Source organism: Hyla sarda, chromosome 4 (assembly GCF_029499605.1).
Source record: "Hyla sarda isolate aHylSar1 chromosome 4, aHylSar1.hap1, whole genome shotgun sequence".
NCBI classification, from domain to species: Eukaryota; Metazoa; Chordata; class Amphibia; order Anura; family Hylidae; genus Hyla; species Hyla sarda.
The window spans coordinates 327,740,188-327,763,385 of NC_079192.1; the positions used below are offsets into that span (position 1 = coordinate 327,740,188).

Here is a 23,198-nt window from a genome sequence, read left to right on the forward strand (position 1 = left end):
AGGGGGTGCTTTGTTTTTGTTATGGGGTTGTGGGGGGGGGGATAGGGGTTTGGGGCTGGGGGCCTGAGGTTCGGTGCAGGGCCATTTGGCTAATGTTGTACCACTAGTTCCTAGTCATGAGTTGGGAGGAGTGTATTGCTCTCTGGCAGAAAAAAGTGAAGTCCCCAACACAGTGCTGATCATCTAAGTTGCTCCTTACGCACGTAGTGTATTCCTTGTTCCTACTTTGACCCTTATTGCTCTACATAGTGTGGTTTATGCTGAGAGTTCTACAGGTTGACAGTTAAATTGTAACCTCAGCTGTACTTGCTGATATCATAGGGAGTGTGCGTGTGTGAGAGATTGTGTGATTTGTATTTTTTTTTTTCTCTCTTCCTCCCTCCCCTCTCTTTTCTCTTCCCTTCTTTTCAGCTGTCTGTTTCAGACATGCTGGTCTTTTCCTGGAACGTGAAGGACCTTCGCTCACCGAACAAGAGAATGCAAATCCTGAGACACTTGAACAGGTTACACCCCGATGTTGCCTTACTACAGGAGACCCATCTTACATCTGACGATATGCAACGCATGAACAATTTGTGGGTAGGCTCTGTACATGGCTCGTCTGCAGTCGGAGGTAAGGCTGGCACCCTTATACTCATACATAAACACTTCACTGGGAAGGTCATCACACACGACGCGGATCCGGATGGACGCTGGGTGAGAGTACACTTACAACATGAGGGTCATGACTTTAGCTTATACAGCTGTTACGCACCTAATGGAGATAACAAACCATACTTCCTGGACTTAGAACAACGGTTGTTGACTGACATGGTGACTAGTAAAATAGTGGGAGGAGACATGAATGCGGTGGCCGTGACCCTGGAGGACCGAAGAGGTGGATTGGTGGACAGGTCACAGACTAGGCCGAGTGATAGGAACTTTGGATCTTTCTTGACGTCCACGGGTCTCAATGACCCCTGGAGGGTAACGCACCCAGACAGCAGAGACTTCATGCATTTCTCCCACAGTCATAATTCGTGGTCCCGCATAGATTATCTTTTAGTGTCTCCTGACCTGTTCTCTAGAGTGGTGGAGTCAGATATCCACGTGATGGTGATTTCTGACCACTCTCCCATTTCTATGTCCCTTACAGATTCCTTCCCAAGGGGGGCAGATTTTCAATGGCGATTTCCGACTTATATGGCAAAGGATGACAATTTTGTTGACTCCCTGAAAAGCTGGTGGCTGGAGTTTACTTGGTCTAATAGGGAACACTTCTCAGATGCACCACTGTACTGGGAGTCGGCTAAGGTGGTTCTTAGGGGTCGTCTGCTGGCGTACATGACCACGGTTAAAAAGAAATCCCAGTACCACTTCCAGGAAGCTAGCAAAAAGCTCCAACAGGTCTACATTGCATACATTTCTCAACCATCAACAGCAGCTTGCCAGGCGTGGAAGGCGGCCAAGACCACGTTTGACCTTTGGTCTGAACGCAAATGTAAGGCTGCATACTCTCGTTTCCGTGCGGAATTGTTCCGCTTTGGAAATAAATCGGGTCGTCTACTTGCACGTCTGGCAAAAGGGCGATACACCCCGGAACACTTTTCTTCGTTGCACGATGATTCAGGAGGTATTCATACAGACCCCAAATCTATTAACTCAATTTTTCATTCCTATTATTCCTCCCTCTACTCAGCCTCCCCAGTGGACGTGGCTGCTGGTAGGACGTTTTTGGACTTGGTCCGAACACCAAATTTGTATTCTGAGAACCGAGATGTCCTTAATGCGGATTTCACGGAAGATGAGGTCCGCAGGACTATCAAAAATTTACACAATTCAAAGGCACCGGACCCAGATGGGTTCACGGGCGAGTTCTATAAAATCCTGGTGGACCAGGTGGTCCCTCCATTGACGTCCTACTTTAATCATGTCCTACACTCTGGATCTTTGCCTCTCCATTCCAATACGACCATTATCAAACTTCTGCTAAAACCGGGCAAGGATCCCCTACTACCCCAGTCATACCGTCCTATCTCACTAATTAACCAAGACATCAAGTTGATGTCTAAAATTATGGCCGATCGCCTGAGCACCCTTATGCCCGCACTTATTGGTTCCTCTCAGGTGGGGTTTGTCCGGAATAGGTCCGCAGTCACCAACATACGCAAGGTTCTCGCTGTTCTAGACAGGGTGCAGCAATGTCCCAAGCCGGGAGAACAGCTGGTGTTGTTAACACTGGATGCTGAGAAAGTGTTTGATAACGTGCGGTGGGACTGGCTTGGGATGGTGCTGGAGAAGGTTGGGATAAGGGGGAGTTTTCGGACCTTCTTAAATGGTTTATATGCGGCTCCTGTAGCTAGGGTGTTTACATCTGGATTTTTATCTCCCTCATTCCCCATCTTCAAAGGAACGAGACAGGGGCCCGCCACTTAGAAGACTCAGGGTCTATAGGGGGATCAAAGTCCAACGTGAGAGGATATTCTTATTTTCCTAGCCGACCCAAAGGCCCATTATACTGCCCTAATGTCTACCCTGTCCCACTTTGAGTCATTTACGGAATATAAGATTAACCAACATAAAAGTGAACTATTGCTGTTAGGACCACCCAGACCGGCCTCTTACTGGACCTCAATTGGCATACCGGAAGGTCTAGTGAGATCTGCTATAACATACCTGGGGATTAAAATAGGTAAAGTCCCCTCTTCTCTTTATACACTAAATTATCCACCACTATTTAGAAGAATACGCGATGAGCTTGAGCGCTGGCACCACCTTCCCATAACATTTTTAGGTAAATGCCATTTAATTTAATTAAAATGATAAGCTTCCCGAGATTGTTATATCAACTCCAGACCCTCCCGATACTTCTGAAACACTCGGATATTACATCTCTCAATACGGCATTCACGCGATTCATATGGGCAGGGAAACGACTGTGAATCTCTCTGCAAAAACTGATGCTCAGCAGAGTGAACGGTGGAGTGGGTTTTCCCGAACCTACGAGGCTATAACCTAGCCTGCCTCTTTAGACATGTGCTGGATTGGCTGTATGACACTGATTTCCACTCTAATCATAAGATCGAAGCAGACTATGCGCCCCTTTGGAATCTCGTGTCTCGTCTGCATGCACGGATCGCGGGTCTCCCCACCTATATCAAGTGCTTACTCATGGTTAGGGATACTATATGACGTGGCGGGCACTACGCAAAGCGTACGGGTTACCTTTTCTGCTCTCTGGGAGGCTCAATCTTTGGGGCCATCCGGAATTTACTCCGGGAAGGGAGAACAGATTATTTGAGGCCTGGCGCGCTAAGGGGGTGGAGGTGGCCAAACAGCTGATGAGGAGATGTAGAGGAGAGAAGGTGGCTGTTGCCCCACGAAATTCTCCAGACCTTTGACCTACCTGCGACCCACTTCCTCCAGGTCTCTCAAATACTGTCATTTTGTACATCGAGATTGAGGGACCCCTCGCCTGAAGTATCCCCTTCCCCATTTGAAGACTTACTAGGCACACAACCCAGAAAAATGTCCATATCCTCCCTATACAGAACTATTAATGCCCGTTTGTTGAAGATTTCTAAACACACTATCTTTGCCAAATGGGAGTCGATTCTAAACTTCAGAGGCCAGGGAACACATTCTGGAGGGATGGTCGAGGGTAAGGGCCAACGTTATCAATGAACGCTGGCGAGAATCGTTCTTTAAACTGATGCATCATGGATATTTAGGTTTCAATATCCCTGCCTCCGCGGCATTCCCTGATAGAATTACCGCCTGTCCTAAGTGCGGCCTGTCAGGGACTGACTTTTTTCATGGCATTTGGTCTTGCGAGGAATCTAAACGCTTTTGGGGAGAGGTGGTGGACTATATTGACTGTCATTGGAAAGTGGGACTCCCTGAGTCTCCATTGACGCTTCTGTTTCAGTCTGTCGACCCGGCCACAGCAGAAAGGGCAGGTCTTAACAACATCCCGAAATTTGTACACGTCATTCTGCTGGTTGCGAAACGTGTCATCTTGCGGGAATGGATTAAACCGGCAATGCCGACTATATCAGCAGTGATCGAAGAATTTAAAGACTTTCTGTAGGTGGACAGACTAGACACAGAAAGACACCATGAACGCAATGCAAAGAAATTCTTTGCCAAATGGAAGACCTTGATTGCCCACTTATCCAGGTCCCAAATTGAAGCTATAGTCACACCATTTAGACACACGGAGTGGTACTCTCTTGCCTCACTCAGTGACACCTTAGGCCCTCTACGTCTCCCTGATCGTTGAAAGGGATGGTCCTCTGCCATGGGTTTCTGCACTTTGTATTGTCTCCCCCTTTACCTTTCTACTGCACTTTACTCATACTCTTCACCGCGTGTTTCCTCTTCCCTCCTCCATTTCTCCTTTTTTTTTTTTTTTTTTTTTTTTTTTTTGTATATATGTGAGTCTGTATGAGTGATTAATGGGTTGGCTTTCACACTTAAGTGACGTCAGACTGCCGCATCTCCTGATTGGCTCATGTCGCTCTTGCTGGGCTTCTGAGATTGATGCTTCAGTGAGTGATGTTTACTTGCCTCTACCTGATCCTGTTAGTGCTTATACATCCTATTATACCTGTTTCTATGGTTGAATGATTATTTAGACAGCTATCTCAATTGAGCACCGTCAGACTGCCTCATTGCTCAACTGTTTCAGGTTATTATTAATGTACTTCAGCGATTGCTATTTATGCGAGTGATGCTTACTCACTTCTGCCTGATCCTGTCGGTGATTATGCATTCTGTCTTATCTGTTTGTCATTTATAAAAATGAAAATCTTTAATAAACAAAGTAAAAAAAAAAAAAAAAATTAATAATGGTGTCATTTTTACCGAAAAATGCACTGCGTAGAAACGGAAGCCCCCAAAATTACAAAATTTAACTTTTTCTTCAATTTTGTCGCACAATGAATTTTTGTTCTGTTTCGCCGTGGATTTTTTGCCAAAATGACTGTCACTGCAAAGTAGAATTGGTGGTGCAAAAATAAGCCATCATATGGAATTTTATGTGCATAATTGAAAGCGTCCTTAAGGGGTTAAAAGTGATCTGTATATAGGGACAGCAGGACACACACATAATGGGTCCCCTTCTTGTTTTACAGTGGACTCAAGCAATGCCATAGTTAATAGGTTCACGAACACTTGCTAAATTAATAATGATAGATGAATGATAGATATTTATAGAAGATATATCAATACAAAGAAATCATACAAAAGCAATAATTTATTTAGCTTTTTGTATCATCAGTTGGAGCCCTGTTTGTTCTCTGTTGTGGAAGCAAGGTGCTTATTGTGGCTATTACCAAGGTGACTTCTTTACTTTCTATTGGATAGCGAAAGAACAGACCCTAAGGAGAAAGAGAGTTTGACTTAAGAAATATAGAAAATGGGACACAACTTCGATAAAGAATTGTATATATCGATAAACATCGGTTTATATTAGAAATATATTGGCCAAAACACATCAAAAAAGAGGTCATCAGTATGAACAAATATAAAAAGTGTTGTAAACCATTTGATTGGCGTCTCATTTACCTAACAACCGAGTGCCCACTAATAGTAACACCTTATAAAACTATATTAGAAAGTACAAACAAAAAAGAGGGGATGTGGGCTCCTCCGGGTTTCACAAACAGTCTTAAAAGTTTTTGGGTCGTTTTTATATACCCTATTTATCGGGGTATAACACGCACTGGCCTATAACACGCACCCTCATTTTTCCAAGCAAATTTGGGTAAAAACGTTTTTTTACCCAAATATCCTTGTTAAAATGCGGGTGCATGTATTCCCTGATAAACTGTTTCTGTCCCCGCAGAAGCTGCTGCGGTTCAATGATTTACAGTGGCCGCTTTAAATCATGTAACTGCAGCGGCTTCTGCGGGGCCAATTTAATCCCTGCAAGTGAAGCAGCGGTATTCCCTGGCAAGTGAAAGATCTTGACTACAGGTCTAAGAAGTCCGGCTCCTGTGGTCACGAGCAATTTGGACTGCCATGCTTACATGTGGCAGACTATACAACAGGGAATCAGGACGCCATTCCTGGGCTGTGCGGACTGTGAACCAGTGTGACCCCCGTTGGGGAGCGCAACACAGGGAAAGGTACGACATAAACTGTTTACACAGCTACAAATGCTTGCAACCACTGAGCACTTTATATGGATCAGGACTTTGACTGTAACCGGCATGATTGAGACCAGCCTATTTGATTTTATTTTTTTGAATTTTAATATTTTTCTTATTATTTTATTTCTTTCCTCTTCTAGTTATGAGTGCACTCTGAATTGTGTTTGTATTGTCTTTTATGATAAACATCGATTGATAGAAGCCATTATTGCTGCATATATTTCTTATACTTATATATTTAGATTATATTTTTATATTTATTACTATCTATAATTCTTTTAAAATCTACCCAAATTATTTTAAAGGGGTACTCCACTGGAAAACATTTTTTTTTTTTTCAAATCAACTGGTGCCAGAAAGTTAAACAGATTTGTAAATTACTTCTATTATAAAATCTTAATTCCTTAGAACTTCCTCTGTATTATACAGCAACTGATAAGTACTGGAAGGAATAAGTAATTTACAAATCTGTTTAACTTTCTGGCACCAGTTAATTTAAAAAAAAAATTATAATATTTTCCAGTGGAGTACCCCTTTTAAGACTGTTTCTGAAATCTGGAGGAGCCCTCATCCCCTCTTTTTTGTATGTACCTATAAAAAGATCACAGTTTACCTGGTACAGGGGCTGGATTAAAAGGGTTATCCAGGAAAAAACTTTTTTATATATATCTACTGGCTCCAGAAAGTTAAACAGATTTGTAAATTACTTCTATTAAAAAAATCTTAATCCTTTCACTACTTATGAGCTGCTGAATTTGAGATGTTCTTTTCTGTCTAAGTGCTCTCTGATGACACTTGTCTCGGGAACCGCCCAGTTTAGACGCAAATCCCCACAGCAAACCTCTTCTACTCTGTGCAGTTCCCGAGACAAGCAGAGATGTCAGCAGAGAGCACTGTTGTCAGACAGAAAACAACAACTCAAACTCAGCAGCTGATAATTATTGAAAGGATTAAGATTTTTTTAATAGAAGTAATTTACAAATCTGTTTTAACTTTCTGGATCCAGTTGAGATATATAAAAAAGTTTTTTCCCTGGAATACCCCTTTAAGTACACAGCTGTCTACAACATTATGACATGGATGAAGATATGCGTATAGCATAAAATGCCAAACAAAGCTGAATGCCTGATACACCACATGTGCATCAGAAGTGTGACTTTTTTTTTGACAATTGAAAATAATGTAAAGTTGTGTGTTTTTTATTTAATTTAATTAATTTTGAAATAAATCTCACTAATGTATACATGAAATCGTATTTACCATACTACAGTAAATACAACACAGTGTACAGCAGTATAGTAAATACATATTTGCTATCTATAAACCCCTAGGAGACATTCTTGATAACTGTGAGGTCAAACATAACATTAAAACAACATATCTGTCAAAGCCAAACGTGTACACAATATATAATAGGATAACACAATTTGAAAAGGCTACCAGAATACTGCATGTAGTTACACACAATGTAATGGAAATGGAGTTCACCCTTGAGACACTTACAACATAGCAGCTTGTGCCAGAAACATTCCATACATTCTTCTTCTATTTCTCAGACATGGCATCTGAAATAAAGCATTCGATTCTATGCGATGTGACAAATCAGAGTCCTATGGCATTGCTTGTACGAATGCCTGTGCTAGGAACATTCCAGACTAAACTGACACATAACTGTTTGTTTTTTATTAGCCAACGGCTGTCCGGGCATGCTGGGTGTTGTAGTTTTGCAACATCTGGAGGTCTCCAGGTTGTAGACCACTGTCCTATACTTTACATTGCACGGATCCCTCAACATACAATGGTTTCAACAAACGATGGTCCATTTGGAACAGATTACCATCATATGTTGAGGGACCACTGTATAGATCATATAAATTTGTACGTGCACCGATGTGTTATACCCATATATATTACCAAAGTCATGTTGTATTTGCTTGTGACCGTAACCATATACGGGTTTAGACTATATGGTGTATATATGTATATCAATTATGTGTTATTTTAAACATTATCAATGTTTTCGTTCTAACCTCTGCTCTGCATCTGAATCAGCCATTTTCATAATTCTTTGTGTTCCTCTTCTGTTCTTGGTTGTTTTCCTCCTCTTAGGCAGCTTGGGGCTAACATATTTTTGATTAACATAATACAACTTCAAGTTATCCCGAATGGATATTTTCATCTAATAGAACTGAATATTAACTTTTTATTATTGATTTTAGCAACGGAACCTTTTATGTATTTTTTATGAATGAATCACCAACAAGATCACTGACGTGTATTTGTAATACACGTCAGTGAGTAGCGCTACAACAGCGCATACCTATGACGTCCGGCTAGGTTCGCACCGGCAGTTGAATTTGGCGCCTACTTTTTTACTTATATATAACGCTGTGTAATGTATGTATGTACAATAGCTGTAGTCATTGAAAAAGAGGTAGCAGACCTTGAAACGCGTCTGGAAATTACTTGAATATATACCAATCTACCCTGACGTTTCTCTGACGGTTGGCGCCGATTACCCGGAATTATTTTTCCAGCTTTTTTTCCCCTCAGATACATTATCATGCCATTTTGTATCTGTGCCCCCTGCCGGTATTTATCCAGCCAATCCTCCAACTCCCGGAATGTTGCACCATATATTATACCAGTGTTTCCCAACCAGAGCGCCTCCAGCTGTTGCAAAACTACAACTCCCAACATGCCCGGACAGCCAATGGCTGTCCGGGCATGCTGGGAGTTGTAGTTTTGCAACAGCTGGAGGCACTCCTGATTAGAAAACACTGACCTATCATATACTGCTATATAGTCCAATATGCAGGGAGTTGTAGTTTTGCAACAGCTGGAGGCACTCCTGGTTAGAAAACGCTCACCTATACTATATACTACTATATAGTCCAACATGCTGGGAGTTATAGTTTTTGTTTGGGGCAGCTGCTGAGCCACAGGCTGTATCAGGGCATGCTGGGAGTTGTAGTTAGTAACTAACTGCAACTCCCAAATTTAATACAGAAAAAAAAGCGATCGAAAAGTCACATCAAAACAAAAATAGTACTGTTAAAAACGACTGATCGGAGCGCAAAAAATGAGCCCTCATAAAGGCCCTGTATAAGGAGAAATCTAAAAGTGATAGGGGTCTTAATAGGACAAAATTTCCCCCCCGCAAATGTGTATCCTGTGATGTCACACATATATAATTAATTATGCAAATTAGCATGGCCAGTATTTGTTTATTTTTTTTGCAAAAAAGGAGGCAACCCTATTTGGAAGCCTGGTGTGAACGCACTCTTACTGAATATGTAGTGACAAATGTAATAAGCCCACTGCTGCGTGCACCAGCATCTAATGAATGAGAGTAGCATAGTTCTTGCTGGATCAGCATTCAGACCTGCACACATATGGGGGGGGGGGGGGGGGGGGGAATTTGGCCAAAGTGTGTGTGGTATGCCTCTTTTGCTAGCTGGTTTTCTTGTGTTTGATTTTGGTGGTCATGTGTCAAATTTTATCAATTTGGGCACAGTATGTGGTAGATTTGGCACAGATTAAACCGCATTATTTACTTGTTCTTCACAGGCCCTTTTCGAAGTGTGGGTTGGGGTTGCACCTTTTGAGGGCTGTTTGTGCCAGAACTATGTGACATTTAATATTACCACACATGGTAATATTGTGATCACTGCACAAACCAATCCAAAAAACGGACTACTGTAGAACTCCTTACAAAATTCTCTACTTCAAAAGGCGCACACTTTTGACACAAAAAATTGCTGCGCCAAACAACTGCTCCAAAAATAGACAATAATACCCATCCAATCATAATGGCCCTGATTTACTATTGTAAACCCGACATGTTTTGTCGTGTTATGCGGCAGATTCTGGCTCATTGCACCAGAAATTCTGACTGACTAACCCGACCAACTCTCCATTTTACTGAGAAAACCCGAAAAAAAGGCGTGTCTGTTGGGAAAAGGGGGCGTGGTCATGACATTTTCACAAAAACCCTACATATTTTATTAAGGTTTCCACATAAAATGTGGTGGATTTCAGCTGAGGGAAACCTGACAGAGCGTGCGTAAAAAAAATAAGTAAAAAAATAAATAAAAATGTAGGGAAACCTTAGTAAATACGGTGGAAAAAATATTGTAGGGAATTAAAACCCACAAAGTAACCTACACAACACTCTTAGTAAATCAGGGCCAATATATTCCCCCTATTGTGTTGTGGTGTGTGTGATGGACTTTGTTCCAGTCTTCTCAATGCACTACTGTAATTTCATTAGTTTTGCAACAATTCAGTATTATTAATATACATTTTTATACAAATAAGACTTTTTAGACTGATCAACAGATAACAAGAACCCACATGCACCAGTAGAAGACATCCCGCACGACAAAAAGGCAAACTTGCTTTATACAGGGGAATTTTTTTGTTTGTGTATATTTCCTATAAAAGACCTTTAGGCCTTCTTCTTAGTACAGAGATTCTATGTAGAATTTACTCACGGAAATTCTGTGCAAATTCCGCGTGCAGCAACCTTTCATTGTTCTCTATAGGTTTTTGCTGCTTACTAAAATGCAGCTGAATGTAGGCATGAGCATCTAAGGGCATCGCATTAACCGCATGGTGTTTATTTCACTTAGAGCTTGTTTAACACAGGCAAAAACCGCACACAAAAACATGTGTTTTACCTGGAAAACCATCTTCCAGTCATTTCAATAGTACATGCTCGAAAATACCACCTGGTTTAAAAAAAAATGCATGGAAAAAAAAAAAAGGAACCTGCTAGTCGCCTTTCAGTGGATTCCTTATGGAAGCTTCCATTGAAATCAATGAGAGCTTTAAGGCTAGGTTCAGACTACGGAATCTCCGGGCAGAAAATTTCCGCCCGGAGATTCCGAGTTCCGCCTGCACCGACTGAATTAGTCGGCGCTAGGACCACGCAGACACTGCAGTCTCCTATAGACTGCTATGTGTTCCGCTAGGATTTCCGCCTGAAGAAGGAGCAACCCCTTTCTTCAGGCGGAAATTTTCTAGCGGATTTTTCATCCGGAATTTGTGAAGTGGAAAATCTGAAGTGTGAATTTGTGAACGGAAAACCATTCACTACACTATGCATTATAGTAAGTGGAATTTCTGCCGGAAATTTCAAAGCGAAAATTCCGGCGGAAATTCCGTAGTCTGAACCTAGCCTTAGGGTCTATTCACACGTACAGTATTCTGTGCAGATTTGATGCACAGGATTTCAAGCTGTGTTCAGTTTACATTGAAATCTTCAGCAGAAAATCCTGCGCATCAAATCTGTGCATCAAATCTGCACAGAATACTGTACGTGTGAATAGACCATAAAGGGGTACTCCGGTGGAAAACTTAATATTTTTTTAAAATCAACTGGTGCCATAAAGTTAAACAGATTTGTAAATGACTTCCATTAAAAAAAATCTCAATCCTTCCAGTTCTTATTAGCTGCTGAATACTACAGAGGAAATTCTTTCTTTTTGGAACACAAAGCTCTCTACTGAATCACGAGCACAGTGCTCTCTGCTGACATCTCTGTCCATTTTAAGAACTGTCCAGAGTAGGAGAAAATCCCCATAGCAAACATATTCTGCTCTGGACAGTTCCTAAAATGGACATAGATGTCAGCAGAGAGCAATGTGCTCGTGATGTCAGCAGAGAGTACTGTGTTTCAAAAAGAAAATAATTTCCTCTGTAGTATTCAGCAGCTAATAAGTACTGGAAGGATTAAGATTTTTTAATAGAAGCAATTTACAAATTTGTTCAACTGTGTCACCAGTTGCTTTAAAGAAAAAAAAGTTTTCCACCGGCGTACCCCTTTAAAAACAAGGGAGCTTCAGGACAGGACCCCCTGCTGTGACCATGGCTTAGAGAAAGCTGCAGCACTGCACACTTGGAAGGTGTTTATTATATGTAATCACTATAACTAAAATGTATATTGCCCCAAGGAGGAACTATTTGTTATTTACACTAATTTCTTTGTAATGATCCTAAATCACCAGAGGAGCCAGAATCAGGTCAGATTATTTTCATTATCATCCTTAATATTTTTTTGTCTAGTACCGTCTTTGTTTTCTCCCCTTAGATCTCACAGACTGCAGCAGTTTTGAAAGGGTAAAATTCTGGGTGAACGAACTGCAGAGCTGTGAAGAGGTTGGTATACCTAAGCATTGATTTATCATCTGGAACAATGTTCTGCCCATGGTCCTAATAATCTTTTCTTCTAATTTCAGCATTGTCAAATATACATATGTGGCACAAAGAGCGACTTGGTTGAAAACGACAAGAATATGAGACAAGTTGACTTTCATGATGTGCAGGATTATGCAGATGGTAAAGTCAAACACTACAGTAGCAGACATATTATGCATTGCTGCATTGACATTTATGACGACCTGTTCATGCCCGGTACAAAGGACACAATGGAACACGCATATCTTCCATAATGGAAATTCCGCTAATGTGTCATTTCCTGTAACTTCTGCTTTTCTATTGCTGGAGACTTCCCTTTGAATTCTGAGGCTATTCTTCCAGTAATGCATTATCATGAATGTCTCTGTACATTCATTCTTGAAACTATTTATTGTAGTGTAAATTCTGGTAGGTCTATCATAACACATGTAAAATAAAATATAAACAAATGCCATGTAATGATTCACCCTATAAGGATGCAGGGCGTATATGTATGCCCCTTGCCTGCTCCCCTTCTATAATGCGGGCTCAGGAGCTGAGCGCATGTCATGGCGGAGTGGTCCCGGCGGCTGATAGTTGTCTACTGCCGGATATCACCGATTGTCCCTTTAGACACCTCAATCAAAATTGATTGCGGCATCTAAAATGAAAAGTCCTGGCAGCTCAGCGGAGCTGATCGGGACCACCGCGATAAATCTGCGGTGTCCTAATCAGCTGAGAGGACAGCGGGAGGGCCCTTATCTGCCTCCTTGCCATCCGATCAGTGATCTGATGCTCCAGACAGCCATGGCAGGCTTGAGCAATCGAGCACTGATAACCCTGATGACTATAGCATACAGCAGCATTGAACAGTGTATGCAATCCAGTGTATGCAGTCCCTATGGGGACTAAAAATAGTGTTAACAAAAAAAATTAATTAGGGAAGGGGTTAATTCACATTAACTTTTTTTTAAGTTTGAATCACCCCCCCCCCCTTTTCCCATTTAAAAAGAAAAATGTAAACAAAAATAAACGTGGTATCGCCGCGTGCATAAATATCGGAACTATAAAACTATAACGTTAATTAAACGGCACAGCCAGTGGTGTATACGTAAAAAATAAAGTCCAAAATTGCATATTTTTGGTCACATTGTATACCCTAGAAAATGTATAAAAAGCTATCAAAAAGCCCAATCAAAACAAAAATTGTACTGATAAAACTTCAGATCACAGGGCAAAAATGAGCCCTCATATGCCCCATATGCGGAAAATTTTAAAAGTGTAAAGGGGTCAGAAAAAGACAATTTTAAACATACTAATTTTCGTGCAAAAAATCAATCCTATCTAGGTTGGGTATCATTTTAATAGTATGGACCTACAGAATAAATATAGTTTCATTTTTACCGAAAAGTGCACTGTGTAGAAACGGAAGCCTCCAAAAATTACAAAATGTTTTTTTTTGTTTTTCAAATTTGTCCCACAAAGAATTTTTTTCCGTTTTGCCATAGATTTTGGGGTAAAATGACTGATGTCATTACAAAGTAAATTTGGTGGCTCATAAAACAAGCCATCATATAGGTCTGTAGGTCGAAAACTGAAAATGTTATGATTTTAAGTACGTGAGGAGGAAAAAACAAAAATGAAAAAACCCTGAGTCCTTAAGGGGTTAAAGGGTTCTTCAGTCCTCTGCCGCTCCTCTGCTTTTCGATTGGCTGCAGTGGTCACATGACAGTGGCTTGTAATCTGTGCCCCCCAGCAGTCTGCCCGGTACTATCAACAAACATTTAAAGTAGCCTCTTAAATAGCCTCTATTAGGGCAGGCTTGGGGGCATTTACTAGGCCCCAGCTGTTATGACAACACAGTGGCAGCCCCCTCTCTCTAATCCACTGTTTCCCAACCAGGGTGCCTCCAGCTGTGGCAAAACTACAACTCCCAGCATGCCCGGACAGCCAAAGGCTGTCCGGGCATGCTGGGAGTTGTAGTTTTGCCACAGCTGGAGGCACTCTGGTTGGGAAACACTGCTCTAATCACTTAGATGTGTGGTCACTATTCTAAGCAGCTGAGATCGGAGTTATCTTCAATCCTGGCTGCTTATATGTAGTTAGCAACTGTTTCCTGCAGCATATGGAGCTGGTTCAGCTCATGATCTGCTTCAGTCTCCTAATCATGCTGTGACTTATATATAATGTGCCATTAGGCCTTAAGGGGTTAAGAACTAATAAAAGGATAGCACTGTGTAAACGAGTATTTTTTTTTTTTTTTTTACTCTGGGGGTTATTTGCCATGCCTCTAGTATGTACTCCCACCATGCTAGTTCAGTGCGGTTAGTAAGTAGTGTGTTTGATCATAGTCCTGGAGGTACTTTGATTCTAAATACCAACTTCTCAAACAAAATACTTCACAGGAACAGCAATTCTAAATGACAGCATGATGCATAGGGGTTGTCTGACCATAGTATTATTTATAGAATGATTTACATGTGACAAACTCTTGCGTGCATGGTAATGTTATGGTCAGATGCAGCAGCCACAATTATGCCAAAATGCAGCAAGTTTTCTAAAACTTTGCTGATCTGTGATAAAACTGAAGGTTGGTATGGTATTTTCTTTTATTGTATCTCAGTTGATCTGTGTGGCATTAGCTGCGCTATCGCCTATCATGAATCAGGCATATGAAATTCTATATAATCCATATGAAATAGTGACATGTCAGAAGTTGTGATTGGTGGACATCTGGGTCCTGAGACCCCGCTGATCGCTAGAATAAAGGGGCAGAAATATTCAGCTGAGCACTGTGCCTCTTTGTGCTGGTCTGTCCTTAGAAAGTAAAGTGCATGGTGTACAGGTTCAATGGAAGTCTATGTCATGGCTTTGTCCAAGCTGACGCACAGGCATGGACAAAGTCCAGTAAATGAGGATGGACTAGCACTCTGTGCTCTCTCCTGTCTGATAGTACTCCTCTGTGCTCTCTCCTGTCTGATAGCACTCCTCTGTGCTCTCTCCTGTCTCATAGCACTCCTCTGTGCTCTCTCCTGTCTCATAGCACTCCTCTGTGCTCTCTCCTGTCTGATAGGACTCCTCTGTGCTCTCCTGTCTGATAGGACTCCTCTGTGCTCTCCTGTCTGATAGGACTCCTCTGTGCTCTCTCCTGTCTGATAGCACTCCTCTGTGCTCTCTCCTGTCTGATAGCACTCCTCTGTGCTCTCTCCTGTCTGATAGAACTCCTCTGTGCTCTCTCCTGTCTGACAGGACTCCTCTGTGCTCTCTTCTGTCTGACAGTTCTCCTCTGTGCTCTCTCCTTTGTGATAATTCTCCTCTGTGCTCTCTCCTTTCTGATAGTTCTCCTCTGTGATCGCTCCTGTCTGATAGTACTCCTCTGTGATCTCTCCTTTCTGATAGTTCTCCTCTGTGATCTCTCCTGTCTGATAGTACTCCTCTGTGATCTCTCCTGTCTGATAGCACTCCTCTGTGATCTCTCCTGTCTGATAGTATTCCTCTGTGATCTCTCCTGTCTGATAGTTCTCCTCTGTGATCTCTCCTGTCTGATAGTATTCCTCTGTGCTCTCTCCTCTCTGATCATACAGAGAAGTACTAGCCCACCCTCACTTACTGGACCTTGTCCATGCCTGTGTTTCAGCTTGAACAAAGCCATGATTGTATATTCCTGCTGATGGCAGTAAATGTGAGTAACCATATTTGTCCATTTTTACAGAGATTAAAGCTCACCTCTGTGAAACATCAAGTAAAACTGGACAAAGCGTAGGTAAGTTCTTGTATGGTTAGAACTGGGGATTTATTTTAAATAAATTTATTTCCACATTGTATATGCCAGACTGATGCATGGACTGTAATAATAGTAACTGTAGATCATTTAGCAAGGCAAATAAAACAGGATTGGAGGGGATAGTGAAAAACCTTCCTTTGTAGGATCTGTGCTCTCTAGAAACGTACCTGGCTCTCTGAAAAAATGTGGATATACCGTATATACTCGAGTATAAGCCGACCCGAATATAAGCAGAGGCCCCTAATTTCACCCCAAAATCCCAGGAAGTTATTTACTCCAGTATAAGCCACACACCCCCTTCATCATCCCCTTGTCATCATCACCACATGTCATTGCTGGGAGTTGTAGTTTTGAAACCTCTGGAGGTCCGCAGGTTGAAGACCACTGCGGCCTTCGACATAATTCAGCCCCCCCCCCCCCCCTTTAGTTTTGTACTCACCTCCGCTCGGCGGGACGGTAGGGTGCGCTGGTCCGGTGCTGCAGGACTGTCCGGTGGGATAGTGGTTCCGGGCTGCCATCTTCACCGGGAGGCCTCTTCTCCGCGCTTCGGGCCCAGAATAGAGGCGTTGCCTTGACGACGACACAGAGGGACGTTGGTAATGAACGTCCCTCTGCGTCGTCATCAAGGCAACGTGACTATTCCGGGGCCGGGCCCGAAGCGCGGAGAAGAGGCCCCCGGTGAAGATGGCAGCCCGAAACCACTATCCCACCAGACGACCTCCCCACCGGACAGTCCTGCAGCACCGGACCAGTGCACCCTAACGTCCCGCCGAGCTGAGGTGAGTACAAAACTAAAGGGGGTGAGAGGGGGGGGGGGGCTGGATAATGTCGAAGGCCGCAGTGAGCTTCAACCTGCGGATCTCCAGAGGTTTTAAAACTACAACTCCCCGCAAGCCCAGGCTTGCTGGGAGTTGTAGTTTTGAAACATCTGGAGGTCCGCACGTTGAAGACCACTGAGGGCGGAGAGTTCACTCGAGTATAAGCCGAGGGGGGTGTTTTCAGCACGAAAAATCGTGCTGAAAAACTCGGCTTATACTAGAGTATATACGGTACTACAGACACAGGACTTGCTTCTGTGCATGTGTAACAAGTATGAACCTCTGTTACACTCACACACGTTTAATAAAAAAAAAATATATATATATATAATTTTATTTTTATTTTTTAAACTGGCCTCCGCCCTGTGAAATTGTGCAGATGTCTGCACAATTTCATCTAGCAGAAAAACAAAAGGAGGGCATAACACTTATTTGACTTCAGTTGGGTGTATGTTTGCAGAATGCCTTGTATTCCCCAATGCAAACAGATGTGGTGTGATGGCTGTATTTCTTAGTCATTCAAAGCTGCATCCTCTGAATGTTTTAAATGGGCACTGTCAGATATAAAAACTTTTTATATGTTCTACATCTTGTCAAAACAATAGTTATATTTTACAGTTCTTATAAACTTCTTTAAAATAATTTAGATTTTATTAAAGAAAACTGCCTTTGAAAATCCCACCTCTAGGGGTCCCCATACCTCCTGGGACACTGAGTCCCACAGCAGCATGAGAGTGTCCAAGCGTCATGGATACGAGATGGCTGATTGACAAGGCTGCAGGAGGAACACAGCCTGCAGCAACACTACTGTAACAAAGAGTTTTACCAAACATGTGCCTCCAGCTGTTGCAAAACTACAACTCAAAGCATGCCTGGACAGTCAAAGGATGTCTGGGCATGCTGGGAGTTGTAGTTTTGCAAAAGCTCTAGGCACACAGTTGAAGGCAACACAGGTACAAAAAAAAAAAGTTATGAAAACAACTGTATCTCCAACTATTCCAAAGCTTAAAGTCCCAGCATTACAGGACTGGCAAAGAATGATACACATGAATGATATAGGAACTGATAAAAAAAAATGTATGCTAAAAACCACTGTACTTTTAGCACTAATTAGGAAGATGTAAGTTATACACTCACCATATTGTCTATGGTAGAGTACAGGCAATCACCAATAATCATTGTGTAGGTGTGTACAGCATAAAACCAGAGAGGAAAGGGTTAGAGAGCAGAGCTGCGTTGTAGAGTGAGTCAGCAGAGTGACTGAGGGAGGGGGGAGGAGTCATTACAGTGCAGGCAAGAGAGGGAAACATCCCCTCCCTTTGATAAGATGGAAAAGACATTGAGCAGCTGTAATATGCTATTTTTTAGTGAAATATTGGTAATAGATACATAACAATTACATGCACGTGATCAGGATTAAGTGCTGAGTAAGGCTGGGTTCACCCTACGTTTTCTCCCATACGGGAGCGCATACGGCAGGGGGGAGCTAAAACCTTGCGCTCCCGTATACCTTTCTATGCGCTCCCGTATGTCATTCATTTCAATGAGCCGGCCGGAGTGAAACGTTCGGTCCGGTCGGCTCATTTTTGCGCCGTATGCGCTTTTACAACCGGACCTCAAACCGTGGTTGCCCACAGTTTTAGGTCCGGTTGTAAAAGCGCATACGGTGCAAAAATGAGCCGACCGGACCGAACGTTTCACTCCGGTCGGCTCATTGAAATGAATGACATACGGGAGCGCATACGGGAGCGCGAGGTTTTAGCTCCCCCCTGCCGTATGCGCTCCCATATGGGAGAAAACGTAGGGTGAACCCACCATAACATGTTTTTTTTTTTTTTGTGGGATCTGACAGGTACGCTTTAACTTTACATGACCATGATAAGGGCACATTGCTGTTGTAATGGCTACAACCAGAGAAAAAGAATACTTTCCCTTAGTATCTAAATATACTTCCTCTTGTAATCAATCCAAGTAGACACTATACACATTGTACTTTGATATTCTGTTCATTAGGTTCTTCAGATTCATTGGTGCTTTATGTATTTCTTGCTGTACACCTTACCTGATCTTTTAACTGTTGTTTTTTTTTTTTTTTGTGTAAACCAGATGAGCTATTTCAGAAAGTTGCAGAAGATTATATGAATTACAGTGATTTCCAAGTTCAAACAGGTGGGCATAATGTCCTATTCATAGCATTTTTCTATTTGAAAGGGATTGTACCAGACCTAAATAAAGAAAGGCACAAGACTAAACCATGCCCATGTGAGATGGTGTGGCTTTCTTCTAGGTTATTAATCTTTGCACTATTGTACAGGTAGACTGGAGTTTTACGCACACAACAGCACAGCCGCGAACAGATTGTTAAAGGCCACAGTTTTGCAGATTAGAATTTTTTTCCCTAAATTCTGCAGTGCTCAACCCCTTAACGACCATGGACGTAAATGTACATCCTGGCTTGGTGGTAGTTCGCGCACCAGGACATACATTTACGTTCTGTGTACACGGTGCTAGTGTCATACACGGCAGGTTCCGGCTGCTATCAGCAGCCAGGGACCCGCCGGTAATGGCCAACATCCGCAATCGCGCGGATGTCCGCCATTAACCCCTCAGATGCAGTGATCAGTACAGATCACGGCATCTGCGGCAATTCACACGTTAAAATAGATGATCGGATTGCCCGCAGCGCTGCCGCGGCGATCCTATCATCTGTAATGGCGGATGGTGGTCCCCTCACCTGCCTCCGTCCGTCTCCCGGCGTCTCCTGCTCTGGTCTGAAATCGAGCAGACCAGAGCAGGAGATAGCCGATAATACTGATCAGTGCTATGACCTATGCATAGCACTGAACAGTATTAGCAATCAAATGATTGCTATAGATAGATAGTCCCCTATGGGGACATAAAAAGTGTAAAAAAATATAAAAAGTTGAAAAATGTAAAAATAAAAAGTAAAAAAATAATTAAAAATCCCCTCCCCCAATTCTCTTCCCATTTTACCCCCAAAAAGCTTAAAATTATTTTTTTATAAACATATTTGGTATCGCCGTGTGCGTAAATGTCCGATTTATCTAAATATAATGTTAGTGATCCGGTACGGTGAACGGCGTAAACGTAAAAAAAAAAAATGCAGCTTTGTCACAGTTTAAAAAAAAAAAATTATCAAAAATTATCAGTTTTATATATGCAAATGTGGTATAAATAAAAAGTACAGATGACGGTGCAAAAAATTAGCCCTCATACCGCCCTATATACGGAAAAATGAAAAAGTTATAGGTGGTCAAAATAGGGCAATTTTAGATTACTGATTTTGTACAAAAAGTTTTAGATTTTTTTTAAGCGGTACAAAAATATAAAAGTATCTAGCCATGGGTATCATTTTAATCGTATTAACCCACAGAATAAAGAACACATGTCATTTCTACCGTAAAGTGGATAGTGTGAAAACGAAACCCTCCAAAATGTGCAAAATTTTGGTTTTCATTTAAATTTCCACCCTAAAAACAATTTTTTTGGGTTCGCTGTACATTTTATGGTAAAATGAGAGGTTTTATTACAAAGTACAATTGGTCACGTAAAAAACAAGCCCTTATATGGGTCTGTAGATGAAAATATAAGAGTTATGGATTTTAGAAGGAGAGGAGGAAAAAACGAAAATGCAAAAATAAAATTGGCCTGGTCCTTAACCTGTACGTCCTGAGTCCGCTCCCGTTCTATAATGGGGGGCCAAGGCGTGACCCGTGGCTAATAGCGCGCGGCATTGATCGTGGTGCCGTGCGCTATTAACCCTTTAGACGCGGTGTTCAAAGTTGAAACCATGCCGGTTTGCTCAGGGAGCTGTTCGGGATCGCCGTGGCGAAATCGCGGCATCCCGAACAGCTTATATGACAGCCGGAGGGTCCCTACCTGCCTCCTCGATGTCCGATCACCGAATGACTGCTCAGTGCCTGAGATCCAGGCATGAGCAGTCAAGCGGCAGAATCATCGATCAGTGGTTTCTTATGAGAAACCAGTGATCAATGTAAAAGATCTGTGTGTGCAGTGTTATAGGTCCATATGGGAGCTATAACACTGCAAAAAAAAAGTGAATAAAGATCATTTAACATTTAAGTGTAAATAAACATGTGGTATCGCTGCGTGCGGAAATTATAAAATAATTCTGCGTCAGAATTATAAAAATATATTGTTAATTAAACCGCACGGTCAATGGCGTATGTGCAAAAAAATTCCAAAGTCCAAAATAGAGCATTTTTGGTGCCTTTTTATATCATGAAAAAATTAATAAAAAGCGATCAATAAGTCCAATCAATGCAAAAATGGTACCGCTAAAAACGTCTGATGACAATTTTAAACATATAAATATAAATGTAGTTATGATTTTTTCCAGAAGTACGACAAAATCAAACCTATATAAGTAGGATATCATTTTAACCGTATGGACCTACGGAATAAAGAGAATGTGTCATTTTTACCGAAAAATGTACTACGTAGAAACGGAAGCCCCCAAAAGTTACAAAATTGCGTTTTTTTTTTTCAATTTTTTGTCGCAATATGATTTTTCCTTTTTGCTGTAGATTTTTGGGTAAAATCACTGATGTCGTTACAAAGTAGAATTGGTGGCGCAAAAAATAAGCCATCATATGGATTTTTAGGTGAAAAATTGAGAGTTGGAAATTCCACCGTGTGGATTCCACGGTGCTGCAGAATCCTATTGAAAACAATTGGACTTTGCTGCAGTATAATTTTTCCAGTGAATTCCAGTTGAAAATTCTGTTGCATTAACATGGCCTTAAAGGAGATCTGTAGTGCAATATAACTTATCCCCTATCCAAAGGATAGGTTATAGATTGCAGGGGGTCTGAGCGATGTGGCCCCCCGGGATCTCCTGGATGGGGCCGCAGCAGTATGGTGGAAAGGGGACGTTCCGTCCCTGCATGACATGGTGGCCAACACTCCCCCTCCATGTACCCCATAGTTACATGGAGGGGGCGTGTCTGCCGTGGCTTTCTGCTGGGGTTGAAACTTCACTTCCTGCAGACTGCCGCGGCCCCGACCAGGAGATCCATGGGGGCACCAGCGCTCGGACCCCCGTGATCTATAACTTATCCCCTATCCAAAGGATAAATTATAAATTATTTTGCGCTGGAATACTCCTTTAAACTACATTCACATGATAAATCTGCACATTTTATTGTTACTCATTGACTTCAGTGGGTATTTGCTGCAAAAAATCCACCTGTGTGAATGTGCCCTTAAAAGGGACAGTTTAGACTTATTGTTGGTTAAAACACTTGTCTTTAATATCTACAGAGCCAAAGGGAGTAGACTTGAACTTTAGAAGAGACTTGACGTCTTATGCCTGCTGCCATCACTAGACAAGAAATGAGTTCATGACCTTGACAAGATCATCTCTTTGACTGTCTTTATGCTTTATAGTTTATTTTTTTTAAAGGCATATATTGTGCTAACATCTGCCCAGTGATTGCAACATCAAACTTACATGCCTTCTTTGGAATTCATTATATGCTTAAGTTCAGCACCACATTGTGCTTTTTTTTTATTTTTTTATGTCTATTACATAATGTGCATAACTAAGTTATTTAGCATACATAGAAGATGATGACTTCCCCCAAACAGCATGACACACTGGAGCTGGTTCCATAGATTCATTTACAAATAAATTGGAGTGATCAGATTTTCACAACAAACTTTAAACCTGAATTAAAGAATATTATTACAGACTGTCAACTGGACAGTGCAATCTCTTAACAGAATGGGTAACTGGTTTTATAACAGAATCTTTTCCCCCTCAACCAGTAAAGATTGAATGTGTTTTTGAATAAAGTTTAATTCCCAAATCTCAAATGCTTTTTATGGAATATGAAAAACAAAAATGTAAAACTTATGATGTTATTCTTATTGGTGAAAGGTTAGGTGCTTTACGTCTTTAGCCTCACTTGGGAAAATAAGAAAATGATAATTGCACAAAATAACATGACTTTTTATCATAAATAATTCTGTTATGGTGTCACCTTAACTTTCACTTTCCAAATCTGGACACCTTCCTCAACTAGATTACCCCAAGGGATGAGATTATCATATTAAAGGCCAGAATCTTAAATGGGCACTGTCAGATTCAAGAAAGTTTTATTTGTTGTACATCTTGACAAAACATTAACCTTTCTAAAAAAAAAAAATTTAAATATATTTTTTTTAAATAATCATAGCTTATAAAATACACCCCATATATCCAGAACATAATCCTGTCTCGCTGCAGCATCATCTTTG

General features: G+C 41.6%; 1 protein-coding gene across 4 annotated transcripts in view; it reads left to right on the plus strand.

Moving 5' to 3' along the window:
• The window catches only part of RAB24 (RAB24, member RAS oncogene family), a 48,118-nt gene extending 25,326 nt beyond the window's left edge, over positions 1-22,792 (plus strand). For 3 of the 4 annotated variants that reach the window (XM_056575033.1, XM_056575032.1, XM_056575034.1), the window contains exons 5-9: positions 12,229-12,296; positions 12,377-12,476; positions 16,027-16,077; positions 19,023-19,085; positions 22,221-22,792. In XM_056575033.1, the coding sequence (XP_056431008.1) occupies positions 12,229-12,296; positions 12,377-12,476; positions 16,027-16,077; positions 19,023-19,085; positions 22,221-22,285 (347 nt within the window). In that variant the 3' untranslated portion in view covers positions 22,286-22,792. Of the gene's footprint in view, positions 1-411; positions 6,442-12,228; positions 12,297-12,376; positions 12,477-16,026; positions 16,078-19,022; positions 19,086-22,220 lie in introns of those variants that run through there. The other variant, XM_056575031.1, reaches the window with a different exon arrangement.
• Positions 22,793-23,198: the final 406 nt, after the last annotated feature.